General features: G+C 48.4%; 2 protein-coding genes across 4 annotated transcripts; both read right to left on the reverse strand.

Moving 5' to 3' along the window:
* Positions 1 to 1,296: 1,296 nt before the first annotated feature.
* LOC102402256 (primary amine oxidase, liver isozyme-like) lies at positions 1,297 to 14,147 on the reverse strand. The gene is given in 6 exon segments (XM_044938927.2): positions 1,297 to 1,652; positions 1,655 to 1,729; positions 1,980 to 2,168; positions 2,409 to 2,538; positions 4,744 to 5,029; positions 11,987 to 14,147. Coding segments are annotated over 6 exon segments (2,370 nt in total). The 5' UTR covers positions 13,584 to 14,147; the 3' UTR covers positions 1,297 to 1,559.
* A 2,492-nt stretch (positions 14,148 to 16,639) lies between these two features.
* LOC102399859 (primary amine oxidase, liver isozyme) lies at positions 16,640 to 20,715 on the reverse strand. Of its 3 annotated transcripts, XM_044938923.2 has the most exons (5): positions 19,675 to 20,705; positions 18,964 to 19,188; positions 18,459 to 18,744; positions 17,929 to 18,058; positions 16,640 to 17,201 (listed from the first exon to the last, which is right to left on the reverse strand). In XM_044938923.2, exons 1-5 carry the CDS (start codon positions 20,558 to 20,560, stop codon positions 16,926 to 16,928), a joined length of 1,803 nt encoding a protein of 600 aa, XP_044794858.2. In that variant the 5' UTR covers positions 20,561 to 20,705; the 3' UTR covers positions 16,640 to 16,925. The 3 variants fall into 3 exon arrangements, with proteins under 3 accessions (XP_044794858.2, XP_025135872.3, XP_025135873.3); XM_025280087.3 differs by having other exon boundaries at positions 18,964 to 20,715; XM_025280088.3 differs by lacking the exon at positions 18,964 to 19,188 and having other exon boundaries at positions 19,675 to 20,707.
* Positions 20,716 to 22,395: the final 1,680 nt, after the last annotated feature.

The raw sequence follows: 22,395 nt of genomic DNA on the forward strand, positions 1-22,395 counted from the left end.
AAGAAAGGAGAGAGAAGGAGGGAGCTAGGCAGGGTGACAGGGAGTTGAAGGAAGCACCTTATAAGACCTGGGACACAGGCCTGTGGGGACCCTGTCCTGGGGCTCCAGAGAACAAGTGGTCTGTAGACGCCTCACCTTCATATTAAAGACCCAGTCAGTACAGAAGAGGAGCTTTACCCAGTCAGCAAAGACCCAAGAAAGCTTCTGTAGGTACTTAACGTACCTGAACTGTACATTTAAAAATGGCCCAATGAGGGCTTCCCTGGTGGCTCAGTGGTAAAGAATCTGCCTGCCAATGTAGGAGACATGGGTTCAATTCCTGGTGCGTGGAAGATCCCATATGCTGCGGAACACTAAGACTATACGCCACAACTATTAAGCCTGTGCTCTAGAGCCTGGGAGCCACAACTACCGAGCCCATGTGCTGCAGCTACTGAAGCCTGCGCGCCCTAGAGCCCACGCTCTGCAGCAAGAGAAGCTGTCACTGCAATGAAAAGCCCATGCGCTGCAACTAGAGAGCAGCCCCCGCTCACAACAACTAGAGAAACACCAGTGCAGCAACAAAGATCCAGCACAGCCAAAAATAAATAAATAAATAAATATTAAAAAAATTTCAGTGGCCAAATGGTACCTTTTATGATGTGTGTAAGTATGTTGCATAAAAGTTGAAGTAAAAGTTTTATGCTATGTTATACCAAAAAAATGAAAGGAAAGGGCACAGTTTCTTTGGACAAGTGCCTGGTGATTCCTCAAAAGGGTAAACACAGAATTACCATTTGTTGTTCAGTCGCCCAGTTGTGTCTGACTCTTTGCGACCCCGTGGATTGCAGCACACCAGGCTTCCCTGTCCTTCACTAGCTTCTGGAGTCTGCTTAGACTCATGTCCATTGAGCCATCCAACCATCTCATCCTCTGTCACCCCCTTATCCTCTTGCCCACAATCTTTCCCAGCATCAGGGCCTTTTCCAATGAGTTGACTCTTTGCATCAGGTGGCCAAAGTATTGGAGCTTCATGATGTCCTTTACCACATGACCTAGCAATTCCATTCCCTGGTATATGCCCAAGAGAAATGAAGGCATTCGCTCGCATGAAAACTTGTATACAAATAGCAGCATTATCCATGTTCATAGCAGCATTATCCATCATAACCAAAAAGTGGAAACATAATATGGTCTATTCATACAATGGAATATTATTTGGCCATAAAGTAATGAAGTACTGACTCATGCTACAGCATGGATGTCCCTCAGAAATGCTACACTGAGGGAAAGCAGCCAACCACAAAAGACCACTCATTGCATCAATCTATTTATATGAAATTCCCAGGATCTAGGCACAATTGTCGTGACAGAAAGGTTTAGTGGTTATGTAAAATTGGAAAAGGGTTGGAGGGAAATAGAAAGTATAGTTAACACAATTTGGAGTTTCTTTGTGGGGTGATGAAAATGTTCTAGAATTAGATAGTAGTCATGGTTATGCAACTTTATGAATATATTAAAACCCATTAAATTGTACATGTTAAAAGCATGAACTTCATGGTATATGAATTATATCTTATTTAAAGAATAAGATTTTTTAAAACTTTAAAAAAGTAGTCTTCTGGGGAAAGTATAGCCATGACTCCAGAATCCTCGCTGGCAATTCCTTTCCTTTCTGTGACAGGAACCCAGCAGGTTGGGGTCCGCAGAACTGAGAAGCTCCTGTCTCAGGCATCACAGATTCAGGGTGCTCCCAGCAGGGAGGGGAGGCAAGGAAGGATGATGGGAGAGAGGACCTCAGGGTGTGAGGAGGGAGAAGAGGGCACAGGCTCCCCAGCTCAGTGCCCGTCCCCTCCCATCCCCACACTCCCTGGCTCTGGGGCCCCAGTCACATTCCCCATTCCAAGAACCACCTGGTTGTGGGAGAAGCCCCCATGGGAGAAGGCAGGGAGGTCAGGGACACAGGCAGGAGCCTGGGGCAGGCAAGCCAGGGGGTTGACCTCACAGGACCCAGCATCCTGGCCTTCCCGGAAGTAGATGGAGTCAGCAGAATCCATGGAGGGCTCCTGGTCAAAGAAGTTGTAGGGTCGCAAGAAGAAGCCCACACCGTTCCCCACTGTCACCGTGTTGGGAATATCCTCTGCATGTGGGATGTGCAGGAAACCGGCTGTCACCCAGGCCACCAAGTCCTAGTGGGGGAAGAAAGAGGATCATGAGGTCGGGCACTGCTATGGACACTTCTGCCTCCCACAGTGGCCTCATACGGAAGGACTGAGCTCATCAGCCAGGAAAAATGTGAAATCATAACATTTTCTTCCTTAGTGAGTCCTACAGACCCCTGGAGGATTCTGACTTGGAAGAGAGTGAGGAGGCTCATGCTTGCTCCCTCTGCCTCCTCCCTCACCCCCACAGGCCCCGTCTCGACTCACTTGCCCAGCAATGGTCTCATTGTTGATGAAGTCACTGAAGTCCAGGGTGGGGCTCCAGGGGTCGTTCAAATTATAGATGCTGGTGCTGCTGGGCTCCCCCTCCTTCCGCTGGGTCACGGCCAGCTGGTACCTGCAGGGGGTTTGGGTTAGACCCACAAGATCATCGACCCAACCTGCTGCCTGAAGCTGCACTGAGGAGAGGACACAAAGGGGAAAGGAGCACAGAGGTCTTAGGGTGTCCAGCCTCTTTATCATCCTCTGTCCACTTCCCACTCTCTCTCTCACAAAGTTCCTGCATGTGTTCAATATCATGTATTTCAAACATCTACTAGCCCATCGTTCAGACTTCAGGTGGGACTGTGGCTCATGCCTCCATGCACATGGGACTCTGGGCCTGCATGCAAAGGCACATACATGGCCTGATTCCCATCTTAGGTCAATTTCAGTATCTCATGTACCTGGATTTTAGGGAGGACTCCCTCGGAGCTGTGCTCCTTTCTTCTTTTTTTCTTCCCTCCTTCAACCTTTTTTTTTTTTGGTATTGGAGTATAGTCAATTAACAATGTTGTGATAGTCTCAGGTGGACAGCAAAGGGACTCGGTCACACATATTCATGTATCCATTCTCCCCCAAACTCCCGTCCCATTCAGGTTGCCACATAACATTGAGCAAACTTCTTTGTGCTACACAGTAGGATCTCGTTGGTTATCCATTTTATTTTTTTTTTATTTTTGGCTGCACGGGTCTTTGCTGCTGTGAGCCCAGGCTTTTTCTAGTTGCAGGGAGCGAGGACTAGTCTTCGTTGTGGAGCACAGGCTCTAGGCATGAGGGCTTCAGTAGTGGCGGCTCAGAGGTCGAGTGCTGGCTCAGTAGTTGTGATGAATGGGCTCAGTTGCCCTGCAGCATGTGGGAATCTTAGCTCCCTGACCAGGGAGCGAGCCTATGTCCCCTGCATTGGCAGGTGGATTCTTAGCCACTGGACCACCAGGGAAGCCCAATTTTAAGTATAGCTGCGTGTGTATGTCGATCCCAAACTCCCCAACTATCCCTTCCCCTCACCCTTTCTTCCTGGCAACTATAAGTTTGTTCTCTAAATCTGTGAGTCTGTTTCTATTTTGTAAAGAAGTTCATTTGTATAATATTTGTTTTAGATTCGAATATAAGGGATGTCATATGATATTTCTCCTTCTCTGTCTGACTTACTTCACTCAGTATGACAATCTCTAGGTTCATTCATGTTGCTGCAAATGTCCTCCACCCTACCAATGCCCCTACCCCCGTTTCATTGAGAGATAAATGACCACTGGTGGTTAAATTTCATACATTTGATGTTAGGGTGTTCTTCCAAGGTACTTAAAGAAATCTGATTCAACTAGGTTGAGCATACTCCTTAAACTATTATTTTATGTGGCTGGGTTTCAACTGACCTTCTCCTTCTGAGGAGCTGAAGCCATTACTTCGTTTAATGGCTGAGTAATATTTCATTGTGTATGTGTACCGTATGTTCTTTATCCATTCCTCTGTCGATGGACATTTAGGCTGTTTTCATGTCTTGACTGTAAAGAGTGCTGCAATGAACACATGTATACTTTTAGATCATGTTTTTCTCTGGGTATATGTCCAGGAGTGGGATTGCAGGACCGTATGGTAGTTCTATTTTTTAGTGTTTAAGGAATGTCCATACTATGTTCTCCATAATGGCTGTGCCAATTTACATTCCTGCAAGTAGTATAGGGGGTGTTCTCTTCTCACCACACCCTCTCCAGCATTTGTTTACAGACTTTTAAATAACTATTTTGACTCAATCTTTTTTTATAAGGTTTTTTTTTAATGTGGGCCATTTTTTAAAAGTCTATTGAATTTATTATAATCTTGCTTCTGCTTCATGTTTTGGCTTTTTGGCCATGAGAAATATGGAATCTTAGCTCCTTGACCAGGGATCAAACCCACAACCCCTGAACTGGAAGGTGAAGTCTTAACCCCTGGACTGCCAGGGAAGTCTCTCCTCTCCAACCTTGATTATGAGCATTTTAAACATACAGAAAACTTGAAAGAGTATAGTGAACACCCACATACCCACCTCGTAGATCCTACTGATGCCTTAAACGTTTTTTCACATTTGATTCAGTATCTATCTTTCCATTCATCCATTCATCCAGTAGGCTTCAATTTGAGCAGCCTAAGATTGTGGCTGTAGGAATGCATGTGTGTGAGAATGTGTGGTTGTGAGTGTGTACACACTCCCATGAGAGGTGGGGAACCTGGGTTCCCAGCAACACGTAGCCTTTTGTACCATCCACCTCCCCCAGTGCCTCCCTTACATCCCATCACTCACCTTGCCCAGCTGAAGGCTCTCTCCATGGAGCTGTTCTGGGGCAGCGGCCCCCCAGCAAAGCTGACTGTCTGGATGCGGTAGCCCCGAGGGTGCCCCCACTTGTTGCTCTGGTTGCTGGCCAGGTACAGGTAGCGAGGGGAGGGCCCTCCCAGGGGGAAGGCAGCCTGCTCCTCAGTCTCCAGCTGCTTCCGGGTCACTTGCAGCCTCTGTATCTGGTGTTCGGGGCTCCAGGGTACCACCGTGGGGACAAAAGCCATGTCTTCAGCCCAGACCCAGTTCTCCAGTCCTGAGGGAGTGGAGTGGGGAGAAGGGAGGAGCAAGAGTTAGTCAGGCAGCCACACTGCCCCCTCTGGAGTCTGCCTGCTCCTGGCTTCAGAGTAGGAGCCAAAGACAAGGCCAGACTGAGTGTGTCCCTTGCTCCCTCCCCTCTCCCCAGAATGTCCCTGATCCAGAGATTTGAAGAAGGTTTTCCTTCTGGACATCATCTCTGGTAATAACCCCAGATGCCCTACGACTGAGTTTCCATTGACCTTCTCCTTCTGAGGAGCTGAAGGTAGGGTAGTTTACCTGAGGTTGGAGCAGTCTATCAGGCGATGTGCAGAGTCAGGTTCTTTCTGACCTGAGGAAAAGGTCTGCATATCATATCTGAAGCTCCATCATTAGAACTGCCCTCTCATGAACATAATCACAGCAGTAGCTCAATTTACTGAACTTGGAGGAGTTCTACAGGCAGTGTGCTGAGGGCTTTACATGGATTGATGCTTTACTTATACAACAACCCATTTTATGGATGGGACAACTGAGGCTTAGATGTGCCCCGGTTTGTCACCAAGGGCACGTGGTTAGTTTCATGGTAGTGCCGGAGACCTAGGTCTCAGTCTGGTTCTATACTGACTATACATGAGTACCCAGAGGAAACCAACATCAAGTGGCCCCACCACACATGGACAGCAGACATGCAGACCAGCGGGAGGAAAGTCAGACCCCAGGCCCAACACTGCTGGAGCTTGGTGGTGTTTTCTATCGTTTTGGGTTTGGCACAGAATTAGGCACAGTATGTTGCCTACATATTTGTTTTGAATGAATTTATTGGAGTCCAGCTAGGTTCCACATTAGGAGTCAACTTAAGTGATCTGAGACCAAAGAACAGTAAACCAAAACATGCCGGAAGCTCCCTCCATACCTTCAAAAGATTAGAGAGAGCAGAGACTGATTAAGCAAAGCCTCAGTTTCCTCTTGTGAATTACTGCTCCTAGTCCACACTCCACATTGTTTGCTTACGTGTGTGTTAGTTGCTCAGTCATTTCTGACTGTTTGTGAGTCCATGGACTGTAGGTCTCCAGGCTCCTCTGTCTATGAAATTTTCCAGGCAAGAATACTGGAATGGGTAAGCATTCCCTTCTCTAGGGGATCTTCCCAACCCAGGGATCGAACCAGAGTCTCCTGCCTTGCAGGCAGATTCTTTACCATCTGAGCCACCAGTGAAGCCTTTCTACTTATAGATGATAACTACAGGCCAAGAGTTCTCTTTTCTGGTACAGCCACACAAGCAAACTCATATGGATAATACTAACAAACAATAATAGCTAATAATTTTCCATGCATATCAGGCGGCATTACATGTGCTTTAAGGTTTGCCATAGAGACTTCTCAAGTGGTCCAGTGGCTAAGACTCTGAGCTCCCAATGCAGGGGGCCCAGGTTTGATCCCTGGTCAGGGAACTAGATACACATGAATCAACTAAGAACTCGCATGCAACCTGGTGCTGCCAAATAGATAAATAAATACATAAATATTTTTCAGCCTGGATGGCAGGAAGCTTGAGGGAGAATGAATACAAGTATATGTATGGCTGAGTCCCTTTGCTCTCTACCTGAAACTATCACAACACTATTAATCAGTTATTCTCCAATAAAAAGTTTTGTTTTTTTTTTTTTTTTTAAAAAAGGATTTCCCTGTCCAATTCAGGGGACATGGGTTCAATTCCTAGTCTGGGAAAATTCCACATGCCTTGGGGAAACTAAGCCCATGTACCTCAACTACTGAGTCTGCACTCTAGAGTCTGTGCTCTGCTACAAGAGAAACCACCACAATGAGAAGCCTAGGCACTGCAGCTAGAGAAACCCCACACGCAGCAACAAAGACACAGCAAAGCCACAAATAGACAAGTACATACATTTTTTAAAAGAGAGTTGTCCTAGTTTGGATGTAGAGATAAAGAGAGACATGTGTGTCAGTTAGAATACATACATATATTTTCTAGTTAAGTCCAATAAGTGACCCTGAAAGCAATGACATCCCAGGAATAATGAGCACATCTGCTACCCAGATCTTGGTTTCTAAATACTATTCTCCAATAAAAGAAACCAGAGATTCTTGGGGAAGTGGTTGAATCAAGGGTTAGAAGAGGGGAAATACAAGATGGAATAGGAACATATTGTGGTGCCAGAGAGTAAAGAAGTGCTCAAAAAAGGAGGGAATCATGTCAGCAGGACACAGAAACCAACCTGAAGGCCCTCCCAATGACCAAAGCTGGAACAATTTAGGGAAAAAAATAAATGGTAGTAGGGGGTTCTAACCCTTAGAATAAAATACCGTGAGTTCATACAGTTATGAATAAAAATTATATATAAAAATAAAATGGAGGGACAACACTTTCTTATGGAAAATTCCAATGAATAAATGTATAAAGAAAAAGAGAAAAATGTAAATGACACAATAATAATCACTGTTGCAGGAAAAATCCACCAATAGTTGCTAATATTCGTAGGCAAGAGTTTGAGAAGAAAGAGCTTGAGAAGAAAAGAAATAGTATATTTGCACAGCATCAAAAATTTACCCCAAATATTTATTAACTGCAAGTGGAAAAACAGTAACTTTTGCAATGAGGTAGCTGGAAAATACCACCTTAACCAACTGCTTGAGTCCCCCATCACTGGTGATAAGACATAAGGACATGATGTACCCCGTGATACGATGCTCTGAGAAGGGTGTAATGTCATTCCTGTGGTTTTCTTACCCAAGAAACTCCATGAAAACAAAAACACAAGCTCAATCTAATCATGAGACAGTATCAGAGAAAACCCAATGAAAGACATTCTACAAAATGATTGACTAGTATCTTCTAAAGTGTCAGTTTCTGGGACTTCCCTGTGGTCCAGTGGTTAAGCCTTACAATGCAGGGGATGTGGGTTTGATTTCTGGTTGGGGGAATCAAAAATCCCATCTAAGATCTCATGTGCTGTGGGGCAAGGAAGCCTACGCACCACAACTACAGAGCCCTCATGTCCTAGAGTGCCTGGCACAACAAGAGAGCCTGTGGGCTGCAAAAAAGATCCTGCTTGATGCAGTGACAATCCCATGTACTGCAACTAAGACTGGATGCAGCCAAACAGATAAATAATAGGAACTGCTGCAGATTGAAGAAGACCATAAAGAGATAGGACATCTAAGCGCAATGTGGGATGCTGGTTTAGATCCTGAAACAGAGAAAGGAAATCAGTGGAAGAACTGATAACATTTTCATCAGGTCTGCTTTTTATAATATTGTAATCATGTTAATTTCCTTGGTTTGACTGTCCTGTGTTTCTGTAAGATGTTAACATTAAGGGGAGTCAATGAAGGAGGTATGGCAACTCTGTATAATGTCTGCAATTTTTCTGTAAATCTAAAGACATGGAACAGACTGGTTCCAAATAGGAAAAGGAGTATGTCAAGGCTGTATATTGTCACCCTGCTTATTTAACTTATATGCAGAGTACATCATGAGAAATGCTGGGCTGGAAGAAGCACAAGCTGGAATCAAGATTGCCGGGAGAAATATCAATAACCTCAGATATGCAGGTGACACCACCCTTATGGCAGAAAGTGAAGAGGAACTAAAAAGCCTCTTGATGAAAGTGAAAGAGGAGAGTGAAAAAGTTGGCTTTAAGCTCACATTCAGAAAACGAAGATCATGGCATCTGGTCCCATCACCTCATGGGAAATAGATGGGGAAACAGTGGAAACAGTGTCAGACTTTATTTTTTTAGACTCCAAAATCCTGCAGATGGTGATTGCAGCCATGAAATTAAAAGACGCTTACTCCTTGGAAGGAAACTTATGACCAACCTAGATAGCATATTCAAAAGCAGAGACATTACTTTGCCAACAAAGGTCTGTCTAGTCAAGGCTATGGTTTTTCCGGTAGTCATGTATGGATGTGCGAGTTGGACTGTGAAGAAAGCTGAGTGCCAAAGAATTAATGGTTTTGAACTGTGGTGTTGGAGAAGACTCATGAGAGTCCCTTGGACTGCAAGGAGATCCAACCAGTCCATTCTGAAGGAGCTCAGTCCTGGGTGTTCTTTGGAAGGAATGATGCTAAAGCTGAAACTCCAATACTTTGGCCACCTCATGCGAAGAGTTGACTCATTGGAAAAGACTCTGATGCTGGGAGGGATTGGGGGCAGGAGGAGAAGGGGACGACAGAGGATGAGATGGCTGGATGGCATCACCAACTTGATGGACCTGAGTTTGAGTGAACTCCGGGAGTTGGTGATGGACAGGGAGGCCTGGTGTGCTGAGATTCATGGGGTCGCAAAGAGTCGGACATGACTGAACAACTGAACTGAACTGAAAGTTATTTCAGGGACTTCCCTGGTGGTCCAGTGGTTAAGAATTCATCTTCCACTGCATAGGATGCAGGTTTGAGCCCTGGTCAAGGAGCTAAAACTTGACATGCCCTGGGGCATCTAAGCCCAAGAGCCACAACTAGCTGAGCCCTCACGTTCTAGAGCCTGTTGTCCACAACAAGAGAAGCTCGTGAGCCTCAACTAGAGAAAGCCCAACCCTGTTGACGAAGAGACCATGCTCTGCAATGAAGGCCCAGCAGAGCCAAAATCAAAAAAGTTATTTCAAAAGAAAAACTGTTTTCAAATAGTCACTAATCCTCATAACAATCTTATGAGAAATGCACTGTTAAACCATTTTGCACTTGAGTAAACTGAGATACAAAGAGGATAAGTATAAAAATCTTTCTCTCAGGGTGTGGAGAAAAGGGAACCTTCTTACGTTGTTAGTAGGAATGTAAATTGGTGCAGCCACCAAGGAGAACAGTATGGAGGTGCCTCAGAAAAGTAAAGATAGAGTTGCCATGTGATCCAGAAATTCCACTTCTGGGCCTGGGAGAAAACTGTAATTCAAAAAAATACATGCACCCCAAAGTTCATAGCCACAGTATTTATGATAGCCAAGACCGAGAAGCAACCTAAGTGCAACAACCGATGATTAGATTAAGAAGATGTGAGATATACATATACACAATAGAAGTGGCTAGTGACTACCATATTGAACAGAATAAAAGAATAGAAAAAAGCATTTCCCAACAAATGCTGGAGAGGGAACCCTCCTACACTAAAACCTAAAAATTGAGTTACTATATGATCCAGCAATCCCACTCCTGGGCATATATTCAGACAAAACTATAATTTGAAAAGACACATGTACCCCTATGTTCATAGCAGCAGTATTTACAACAGTCAACACATGGAAACAACCTAACTGTCCAGTGACAGGTGAATGGATAAGGATGATGTAATACATATACACCATGGAATATTACTGAGCCATAAAAAAAAAAACAAATGAGGTCAGTTGAACTGAGGTGAATGAACCTATAGCCTGTTATACAGAGTGAAGTAAACCAGAACAAGAAAACCAAATATTGTATATTAACACATATATATCAAATCTAAAAAAATGGTAGTGGTGAACCTATTTGCAGGGCAGGAATGGAGACATAAACATAGAGAACTGACTGGTGCACACAGCGAGGGAAGGAGAGGGTGGGAAGAATACAGAGTGTAGCATTGAAATACTTTGTGTAAAATAATGGGAAGTTCCTGTATAATGCAGGGAGCTCAGCCAGGTGCTCTGTGATGACCTAGAGGGGTGGGATGGGAAAGAGTGGGAGGGAGACTCGTGAGGGAGGGGATATATACATGTGTACACACACACATGCTTATGGCTGATTCACATTGTTGAACAGCAGAAACTAACACAACATTGTTAAGAAATTATCTTCCAATTAAAAAATTTCATAAATAATAAAATGCAGCACAAACTGACATATCTATGAAACAGAAACAGATTTTACAACTATAGAAACAGATTTGTGGTTGCGGTGGGGGAGGGATGATTGGGAGTTTGAGGTTAGCAGACATAAACTACTATATATAGAATGGATAAACAACAAAGACCTACTGCATAGCACAGAGAACTGTATTCAATATCCTGATATAAACCATAATGGAAAATAATATGAAATATATATATATATGTATGTATAATTGAATCACTTTGCTGCATAGCAGAAATTAACACAACATAGTAAATCAACTAAACTTCAATTAAAAAAAAAAAAAAAGGTTGCTCTCACATTTGCCAGGAGCTCTTCATGTAGTCCCTACTCCTCTATTATAACGTAAGCCTCCTGAGAGCAGAGATGTGGTTTCTTTTGTTAAACTGTTTTAGTGCAGTGCTTGGCACAAATATGCATTCAGCAAATATTTGTTGTTTGCATGAGTGTAATATGTTGTTATGTGAGAAATTAGAACTGAGAAAATATATGTACATTATGATCGAAAAATTTCAGTAAAAATCTATACCAGTATATCTTACCATGGGTCTTCCCAGGTGGCTCAGTAGTAAAGAACCCACCTGCCAATGCAGTAGACGTGGGTTCCATCCCTGCGTTGGGAAGACCCCCTGGAGAAGGAAATGCAACCCACTCCAGTACTCTTGCCTCCTCCCATGGACGGAGGAGCCTGGTGGGCTACTGTCCATGGGGTCGAAGAGTTGGTCACGACTGAGCAACTAAACCACCACTGTGTAGTATCCTACGTAGTACACACCATGATATATTCTAGAACTGCAGGTGCACAGTTTGAAAAAGGAAAGAATTATTTTTTTAAGCATGAGGGAATAACTATCTAAGGTTGAAAATCTCTGAGGAGTTCGATGACTTTCATATTTATTCATATACTTTTACATCTTTAATGTTTCAAAGAGATTTTTATTCTCTTTGGCCTCCCAACAAGCAGGATATTATTACCCTGACCAGGGATGGAACCCTGCCTCCTGCAGTGGAAATGTGGAGTCTTAACCACTGGACAACCAAGGAACTGGCACAATGAAAACTTTTAAATCTAGGCTTAAGACTTCAGACTCTTGTACTGGAATCGTTGCCTCTGCCAGCATGTCTTACCTCCCACATCTAGATCCACCTTGTAGTGGGCACTGTGGGTGTGGACGGTGCCCAGTGTGTTCTCCCGGACCTGGTTTCCATATCTTTGGGCAGCACCAAAGAGAAACACTGAGCTGATGTAGCCTGTGGCATGGAATTTGACTTCTATGGCCCCATTGGGGTGGAAGACCATATCCCACACATAGTCATAGTTGAGCATCGTGGACACAGACCTGAAGACCAGCACTGTCTGCACAACGCCTCCAAAATAGTGGGAATGAAAATCTGAATGGTGTCGCCTTAGGGGCAGGCCATTGTTCTCCTCAAACACACAAAAGGCGTCTCGTAGTGTTTTGGGGGCTTGGGACTCCAGAAGGAAGTGCCAGTCCATGTAGGTAGCCAGATAGGGACAGTCCACCCCACGGCTCAGGGGCGTGGAAAAGTACCCCAAACCAAAGTTGGCGTCTGCATACCGGCCTCTCAAGGCAAAAGGAGAATTTCCACCATAGATGGCCAAGGCCTCCTGGACACTGACTTCATATGCAATTCTCTCCCCCTGGAAGCGGATGTCAAAGATCCTAGGACCACTGAAACCTCCGAGGCCAAAGGAGAAAGTCCACAATGAGGAGGACACTCGATTGCCCTGGACCCTGAAGCGGGGCCCCTGAGGATGGAACTGCAGAGGGGGAGCCAGACCTGGGGGCACCTGGGACTTCAGGGACCAGGACCCACCTGTGCCATTGTCTGGGATCACCACCACATTCACCTGGCCAGCCTCAAACTGCTCCTCCAGCTGGGCCAGACTCTCATAATAGCGACCTTGAAAGAATACCTTCTGGATGGTCCACTGGGCAGGGTCCAGAGCCTTGTGGTCTACCAGCAGCTCCAACCCCACAGGGTGCAGGAAGAACCCAGCACCAGAAATGTTGTAGTAGAGGCCAAACCAGGTGGCCCTGTCCCCTGACTGCACTCCACGGGGAGCTGAGTTCATGGTCACCAGGTTCCTTCCTCCTTGTTTGTAGGAGCAGCAGTGGTGCAGGACACCAGCAGCCTGGGGCAGCTTTCTGTCAAAGATCATCTGGTCTATGTCCAGGTACTCTCGGAGAAGCACAGGGCGTCGGTGATAAGGCAGGGGGCCGCCATGACGCTCCACGGTCACATCCCGCATGTAGGAGGGCTGGGGCAGAGGCCCCACCACCAGCTCAGTCACATTGGGCTGGGGTTGTCCGCCAAAGAAGACGATGGCCAGTGCCTCCCGGGCAGGTGGGGGGCTCCCCCTGTCCAGGTGGGCCAGGGCTGCAGCCTTGGGGGGGAGCTGAAGTTCTACTGAGAAGACACAGTTGTCTGAGGGTCGGGCCTGGGCTGCATCCACCAGGTCTGGCCCCAGCTGCTGGGTCAGGAAGCTCATCACAGTTGTCAGCTCTTCTCGGCTCAGGTCTGCAAACAGCTGACTCTGGTCAGGGTGTGTCCAGGGCTGGTCACTGGGGGATCCGGAGGGGCAGCGGGGAGGCAGGCTGGGATGACATTGCTTCCCAACTCCCTCCTCACTCCCAGCACCACCTTCCTCCCTACCCATCGCCAGAAGAGTCCACAAGGACAGAAAAATGAAGATGAACATCTCTAAAACTCCTGGTTGTCCTCAGCCTCTTCAATCGGAATGCGGAATGCAGAATTCAAGATAGACAGACAGTACCTGGGTGCTCAATGCCTCTTTCAGTCTCTGGAGGTTCCTAGCTCTGGGTGGTCCTTCTGGGTGATGGCATGATGGGTAAATTCAAGACAAGCAGCCAAGGAGAGAGGGTTGGCAGGGAGTGGAAGTTGGGTGCAGGCAATGGTCAAACCAGGCTCAGGAGGTGGGACTGAGGTAGAAACCTGGACTTTAAGTGGTCCACGTCAGCCTCTGTCTTCCTGTTCCAAATCAAACACTCAGGTTCAAGGTTGGGGCACAAAGTGGAGGAGGGCTGGGTTTGGGAGACACAGCCGGAGGGAGGAGAGGAAGATGTGACGGGAGCAGAAAGGGACCGTCCTTGGGCTTCTCTCCTCATGCAGATGCAGCTTTTCTCCTGGCTACCTGGCTGCAAGCCAAACACACCTGAGCACAACCCTCCAGCAGGATTCGCTCCTTCCCTCCTCTAGTCTGGGAAGCCTCATCACTGTATTCTGCTTCCCCATCACCAGAATCCTACAGGCACCCACAGGAGCCTGGAGAATCATCCTGAGAACATGAAGCACCAGGGAGGAGCTGGGGAACTGAAGGGCTGAGCCAGTTCAACATATTGGAGGCCCTGAGCTCCCTGAGTCACTGAAGGGAAACATTTGAGGGGTGGAACCAGTAGCAAACTAGAGGGAGTTGGGAGCTGCAGTGTAAGAAAGACCCTCTCTCTGTCCCACGAGCAGGACTGATGGATCATCACAGGTCAGGGTCCCTGGAACCCTGGCTGTGAACTTGCACCCTGGGCCAAGTTATAAATGCATCCAGCTGTCACGGGCCCTCTCTCCCGACTGAGGTCTTTCTCCCTGTTCTTCAGAACCTAGCTTCTCTCCAGCTCACAGACACATCATCTCCATCCACTGTTGACCCAGCAGTGAACCTGGGCTTGAAGCAGGACAGAAAGGAGCAGAAGCTTCTGTGCTGCATGTGCCCCCTGGGTGTGACTCCCTCAGGTCAGAAGCTGAGCAGCATCTGAAATCTATTTCCTGTCCTTCACCTCCCAGCCCTGCCTGGGCTTCCAGCAGGTAGAAGTCACCCCTCCCCATTGTTTCTCATTCCCCGTCTTTGAAGAGAGACAGCAAAAGAGAAATTGACTGAGGTTTTAACATTTTTCTTGTACATGTACAGACAAGAGGAGGCAAAGGGATCACCAGAGGCCACACCCATTTTTCTGGGTTCAAACACTTGAGAAAATTGAGCCCCCAAGCCCATGTCTCAACTCACTTTAGCTTTCCCTATCCTACCCCTTCCTAAAACACAAGTTAGTTTAAAGAACAGAGTCAAATTTTGTTGGGCCCATTTATTATTTGAATAATAATAAATGAATATTAATACAGTCATATGGTTCAAAATTCAAAATTTTCAGAAGGGTTTATACTACTAAACCTCCCATCGCTTCCCATCTGAGTCCCCACCTCCTGGTTCCTCTCCACAGCAGCAACCAGTGTTACCCATGTCTTCTGAATACACATTTCTAAGATGTGAAAAATATGTATTTATGTGATGCTTCCCTGTAGAACACAAGTAGAGGTGTCCTATACACAATTCTGTGCTTTTTCTTGTTCACTGGATTATGATTCCCTATAAAGAGATATAATTACTTTTACAGCTGCATAGTATTGCTTTTTAAGAGTGTATCAGAATTTATTTAATCAGTCTTCTAGGGACACAAGTTCTACTGCTTCCCATCTCTGGTTATTTGCAGAGACAGCCCAAATCCAGTCTGCCACCACCCAGCTGTCCATAGGAACAGCCTGTGTGGAGGCTCCACCCCCTGAAACCCTGGCTTATTTGCATGCTTGCATATGATTGAACAGCACCTGGCCCCATGGTTCGAGTGCCTGGTCTTCCTGTTTTGCCTGCCCCACCTCCCTTGTTGGTTAACCCTGGTACCGAGGGCACTGGTCACACATACACCTGACACAAAATGACCACTCTTCATTAGCACTGCACCCACAAAGCTATCTAAAGTGCTACCTAGAGCTGCTGCTGTCTCCATGACCAGCCTCTGCCAGAGAATGCAAGATCCAAGGCAGATCTATACAAATGGGCAGAAAGAACTGTGAAGAGACTCTCTGCCCCGGGACTGGGGGAAGGTAAAGCTCCCAGACACAGGGAGCCAGATGGGGACTGTCCTCTCAAGCTAGATGTCCCTTGCATTTTGAGACTTCCACAGGCCTGGAGCCAGGAGAGGAGACCAGAGTGGAGAAATGAGAACTGGGGAAAATCTGCTCAGAGCAGAAAGGGAAATCCCAGAAAATAAGAACAGGTAAGAAAGAACAGGAGGTCTGGCTCAGTCCCTTGTGGGGTCCCTGGGTCCTGGTACGCACAAGGTTTTGTTTGAGCCCTCCGAATGTCTCTGGCGGGTATGGGGTTTGATTCTAAATGTGATTTCACCCCTCCTACCATCTCATTGGAAGGACTGATGCTGAAGCTGAAACTCCACTATTTAGTCAACTGATGTGAAGAACTGACTCATTGGAAAAGACCCTGATGCTGGGAAAGATTGAAGGCAGGAGGAGAAGGGGATGACAGAGGATGAGATGGTTGGATGGCATCACTGACTCAATGGACATGAGTTTGAGCAGGCTCTGGGAGTTGGTGATGGACAGGGAGGCCTAGCGTGCTGCTGTCCATGGTGTCTCAAGGAGTCGACATGACTGAGGGACTGAACTGAACTGAACTGAAGAACAGGAGGGGGTTAAACAAGAAGGAAGAGAGAGAGAAAAAGAGGACTAGAATGAGAGGAAAGATGGGCCAAAGAGCTCCTTCCAGCTGGACTCCTGGATTCACCTGGCAGGAACCCTGCCCGGGGCGCCTAGACGGCCATCCCCATAGAGAGCCCCCATCCTCCCCCCAAAGTGAGGACTGGGGAGTCTCAAGAGAGATCTGACATGGCCTAAAATGATTTGAGAAACCCAGAGGCAAAATAAGTAGAAAACAAACAAAAAAAATTGCAGAAGTTAAGTTTTCTTGAAAGGTTTAATCATCACTCTAGACTCCCAGTTGGCCATTCCTTTTCTCTCTGCGATAGAAATGCAGCAGGTCTGGAGTCAACAGAGTTGAGAAGCCCATGGGTCAGGCAGCACAGGCTATGGATACTCCCAGCAGGGTTGAGGAGGCAAGGGCAGAAGATGGGAGAGGGAGGACCCTGGGGTGGGAGCTGGGAGAAACTCAGTGCCCAGCCCCTCCCCTCTCCACTCTCCCTTGTCTTTGGGTCCTAGACACATTCCTCACCCCAAGGACCAGCTAGTACTCAGGGAAGCCCCCGTGGGAGAAGACAGGGAGGTCAGGGGCACAGGTAGCAGCCTGGGGCAGGCAAGCCAGGGGGTTGACCTCACAGGACCCAGCATCCTGGCCTTCCCGGAAGTAGATGGAGTCAGCAGAATCCATGGAGGGCTCCTGGTCAAAGAAGTTGTAGGGTCGCAAGAGGAAGCCCACACCGTTCCCCACCGTCACCGTGTTGGGAATATCCTCTGCATGTGGGATGTGCAGGAAACCGGCTGTCACCCAGGCCACCAAGTCCTAGTGGGGCAGAAACAGAGTCATGACTCCTGGCACTGCTAAGGACACTTGCCTCCCCCAGGATTCACTTTGGGAGCCCAGCTTCAAACAAGAGAGTTTGAAGTCTTTAACGTTTTTCCTACTAGCCCAGAAATCAAAGCATAAAGAATCAATTTCACATTGGGAGCAATACCAGAACCCCTTGCCAGCCTACAGTCTCCATCTCTGACTTTCCCTGTCACATCGCCATCAGTCTATACATCAGAGGGGAATAATGCAACCTACAGGTTACTTCAGCACCTCCCCTGACTCTGGGGCTATTCCCAAACTAACTGAGAGAAGGAGAATGGAAGAGGGAAGATGAGGCACTGAGAGGCAAAAAAGGCTGACATTTAGAAATTAATCTTTAGTGTGAAGCCAAAAACAGAGATGTTGATATAAGCGATGTTATCTTCCGTGGTCACTTGAGCCCTCCTGAATCCTGCAGCCCTTAAAGGACTCAGTCCACAGAGCTGAGACTGAGACTGAGACTGAGACTGAGAGGGCTGCTACCTCTTGAGGGTCTGCAGATGAACTCCCAGCTTAGGAAGTTTCCCTCCACAGGTAAGGAGCAGATCCACAAGACCACAGAAGCAGGAGTCAGCTCAGCCTTTCAGCTGATCACCGGTTTTCAGGCCCCCCTGCCAAGGGAAGGTGGGGCTGATCTCTGTGCCCCCCACCCCTCCCTCTTCTCCCACAGTTAGCTAACCTTTCCAGCAATGGTCTCATTGTTGATGAAGTCAGAGAAGTCCACGGTGGGAGTCCAGGGGTCATTCTGATTGAAGATGCTAGAGCTGCTGGGCTCTGTCTCCTTCCTCTGGGTCACGGCCAGCTGGTACCTAGAGATGCTCTGGTCAGGTGTCCATGGTCACTCTCTCATGTCCTGCTGCCTGATCATCATGGAAGGGAGCCGATCCCATGGACCTCAGGTTTCCTCTCTCATCTACAGTCACTCAATGTCACCCTGGAAGTTGTCAGTAGCTCAACATCTTTCCACGTCTACCTGTTGATCCCTTGCAATTTAACAGCATGACCCAACCAAAACAGAAAAGAGTTTTCCCACCTGGGCTCTAGCATTCCCAGGGGGCTGTGTATCCACTGTTGGCCTTTTGATACCCAAGAAATAAGTTTTGTACTCTTAGCTCACCTGGTGTAGAATTTGAACTGGATTTCCGATTGCCCCTCCCAACACGCTCTTCTCATCTCATCCACCCCCCTCCAACAACACACCCCACCCACCTCCCCCAGCTGAAGGCTCTCTCCATGGGGCTGTTCTGGGGCATCGGCCCCCCAGCAAAGCTGACGGTCTGGATCCGATAGCCGCGAGGGTGCCCCCACTTGTTGCTCTGGTTGCTGGCCAGGTACAGGTAGCGAGGGGAGGCCTCTCCCAGGGGGAAGGCAGCCTGCTCCTCGGTCTCCAGCTGCTTCCGGGTCACCTGCAGCCTCTGTATCTGGTGCTCAGGGCTCCAGGGTATCGCCGCAGGGACAAAAGCCATATCCTCAGCCCAGACCCAGTTTTCCAGTCCTGGGGGTAGGGGGCAGTGCAAAGGGGGAGAGGAGGAGGGAGGCCTGGTCAGGCAGCTGCCCTGCCCCTCTGGACTCTGCCTGCACCTGGCTTCAGAGTGGGGGCCAAAGAGAAGACCAGACTGAGTGTGTCCCCTGCTTCCCTCCCCTCTCACCCAAAGATGCCTCCAATCTTTCAGCCCTCTCTACTGGAATCGTTGCCTCCCCTAGGGTGTCTTACCTCCCACATCCAGATCCACCTTGTAGTGGGCACTGTGGGTGTGGACGGGGCCCAGCGTGTGTTCCCCAACCTGGTTTCCGTATCTTCGGGCAGCACCAAAGAGGAACGCTGAGCTGATGTAGCCCGTGGCATGCAATTTGACTTCTATGGCCCCATTGGGGTAGAAGACCATATCCCACACATAGTCATAGTTGAGCATCGTGGACACAGACCTGAAGACCAGCACTGTCTGCGCAACGCCCCCAAAATAGTGGGAAAGAAAATCTGAGTGGTGTCGCCTCAGGGGCAGGCCCTTGTTCTGCTCAAACACACAAAAGGCATCATGTAGTGTCTTGGGGGCTTGGGACTCCACAACGAAGTGCCAGTCCATGTAGGTGGCCAGGTAAGGGCAGTCTACCCCACGAATCAGGGGTGTGGCAAAGTAACCCATGCCAAAGCCACTATCCATATAGCGCGTGAGCATTGCTGCTGGGGTATTCCCACCATAGACAGCGCCAGCCTCTTGCAGGCTGATCTCATAAGCCAGCCGTTCTCCCTGGAATCGAACGTCAAAGATCCTAGGACCACTGAAAGCTCCGAGGCCAAAGGAGAAAGTCCACAATGAGGAGGCCACTTGATTGCCCTGGACCCTGAAGCGGGGGCCCTGAGGATGGAACTGCAGAGGGGGAGTTGGACCCGGAGGCACCTGGGACTTCAGGGACCAGAACCCACCTGTGCCATCATCTGGGATCACCACCACATTCACCCGGCCAGCCTCAAACTGCTCCTCTAGCTGGGCCAGACTCTCATAGTAGTGACCTTGAAAGAACACCTTCTGGACAGTCCAATTGGCAGGGTCCAGAGCCTTATGGTCTACCAGAAGCTCCAACCCCACGGGATGCAGGTAAGGCCCACCCTTTGTGATGTTATAGTAGATGCCAAACCAAGTGGACCTATCACCTGATTGTAATCCACGGGGAGCTGAATTCATGGTCAAAAGTTTCTGTCCTCCTTGTTTGTAGGAGCAGCAGTGGTGGAGGACACCAGCAGCCTGGGGCAGCTCTCTGTCGAAGATCATCTGGTCTATGTCCAGGTACTCTCGGAGAAGCACAGGGCGTCGGTAATAGGGCAGGGGGCCGCCATGACGCTCCACGGTCACATCCCGCATGTAGGAGGGCTGGGGCAGAGGCCCCACCACCAGCTCAGTCACATTGGGCTGGGGTTGTCCGCCAAAGAAGACGATGGCCAGTGCCTCCCGGGCAGGTGGGGGGCTCCCCCTGTCCAGGTGGGCCAGGGCTGCAGCCTTGGGGGGCAGCTGCAGCTCTACCGAGAAGACACAGTTGTCTGAGGGTCGGGCCTGGGCTGCATCCACCAGGTCTGGCCCCAGCTGCTGAGTCAGGAAGCTCATCACAGTTGTCAGCTCTTCTCGGCTCAGGTCTGCAAACAGCTGGTTCTGGTCAGGGTGTGTCCAGGGCTGGTCACTAGGGGATCCGGAGGGGCAGCGGGGAGGCAGGCTGGGATGACATTGCTTCCCAACTCCCTCCTCACTCCCAGCACCACCTTCCTCCCTGCCCATCACCAGAAGAGTCCACAAGGACAGAAAAATAAAGATGAACATTGCTAAAACTTCCAACTCTTCAGGCTCTTGAATCAGAATGCAACATGCAAAATAGACACACGGACAGACAGAACGGGTTGCACGATGCCTCCTTAGTGCCTGGAAGTTCCTGGCTCTGGGTGGTGCTTCTGGAAAATGGCATGATGGGTACATTCAAGACAAGCAGCCAAGGGCAGAGGGTTGGCAGGGAGTGGAGGCTGGGGTGGGGGCAGTGGTTAACTCAGTTCGGGAAATAGGGCTGAGTTTCAAATTTGCAATTTAACTGGCCCACATCATTTTAACTGGCCCTCTGTCTTCTTGTTCCAAATCAAACACTCAGGTTCAAGGTTGGGGCACAAAGTGGGTGAGGGCTGGGTTTGTGAGACACAGCTGGAGGGAGGAGAGAAAGATGTGATGGGGCAGAAAGGGACTGTCCTTGGGCTCTTCCTTCCTGCTCCAGGCCCAAATTTTCTCCTGGCTACCTGGCTGTAAGCAAAACACGCCTGAGCACAACCCTCCAGCAGGATTCGCTCCTTCCTTCCTCTAGTCTGGGAAGCCTTCATCATGTCCTCTGCTCCCCCATCACCAGAATCCTACAGGCACCCACAGGAGCCTGCAAAGTCGTGCTGAGAACACATGCAGAGGAACTAGGGGACTAATGTCTGAGCCAGTTCAACAGCGTGGAGGCCCTGTGCTCCCTGAGTCACTGGAGGGGAGCATGCAGTGGGGGGAGGAGTCATAGTGTAAGAGAGACCCCATCCTTACCCCATGAGCAGGCCTGATGGACCATCACAGGTCACGGTGCCTGGAACCCTGGCTGTGAACTTAACCTAGGTATCCACAACCCTCATCCCCAGGAAACCCTTTTCCAGAATATTGTAGAAGCAGAGAGCAAAGCCCTCTTCTGTTGTCAGGCAGGTGATGTGGGGGAGATACCATCTTCTGTGCAGCCAGGTCCTGACAGGACCAGAAGAAACTGAGGGTTCCAATGATGGGCCATGCTTCCCTGGTGACCGGGGGAGAATCCTTTCCAACATGCACACCTCCAAGACCACTTCCTCCGAAAGGCACCTTAGATGACCTTGCAGACAGAGTATGTTTGCCTGGAGGAGAATGGACAGTACATTCCAGCCAAAAGGATCAGAACGTGCAAAGGTACAGACTTGAAACAGTCTGGGCATGGGTCAGAAATGGCCAAGGTCATCGTACTGGATGTGAGGTGGAACAGGAGTTGGTGGGACAGCAAAAGAGATCAGGTCAGGAAGCCTTGTGCAGTGTGTGAGTCTTAAGCAAAGTAGGCATTGCAGAAAGACAGAAATCTGGGAACATGTGAAACCAGGGAAATCAACCCCACAAAGGTCAGGTTCTCCAGATACCAGCTGCTTCTGCAACCAGCTCTATTTTGATATGCAAATCCACATATGGGTCATTTTGTTATCAACCTGGGTCCTGGACTCTTACATCAATAGAACTGATAAGAGGCTGGTGAAGTAAATCAAGTGAGAGTTAACTGGTACTCAAGGTGCAGCAGGAAGGAGCAAGAACAAAACACAGGTTCCCTGCTTGCCCTCTGTGGACTGGTTCCTTCAGTGGAGTAAGAGTGGGGGCAGATCCGCAGAGTGGGCCCCAGGGCTGGCTTAGGTGGCCCGCCCAACTGCTCGTGGTCCTGTATGCAGAGAGAGTGCCCAATACACTGCTTTTGCTTTTGGCAGCTCAGAAGTGGCAGTACACCTGTGCTCTCCTTGTATCTTATGGTTCATGATCGCCCCAACTGCTGGTCCATGCCGGTATGTTTAACGCCTTACAGTTTCCCTGTATTCTGCTGCCTGAGGAGACATTTGTCCATGCGCCAGTGC

The sequence above is a fragment of the Bubalus bubalis genome, chromosome 3, assembly GCF_019923935.1.
Source record: "Bubalus bubalis isolate 160015118507 breed Murrah chromosome 3, NDDB_SH_1, whole genome shotgun sequence".
In the NCBI taxonomy this organism is placed as follows: domain Eukaryota; kingdom Metazoa; phylum Chordata; class Mammalia; order Artiodactyla; family Bovidae; genus Bubalus; species Bubalus bubalis.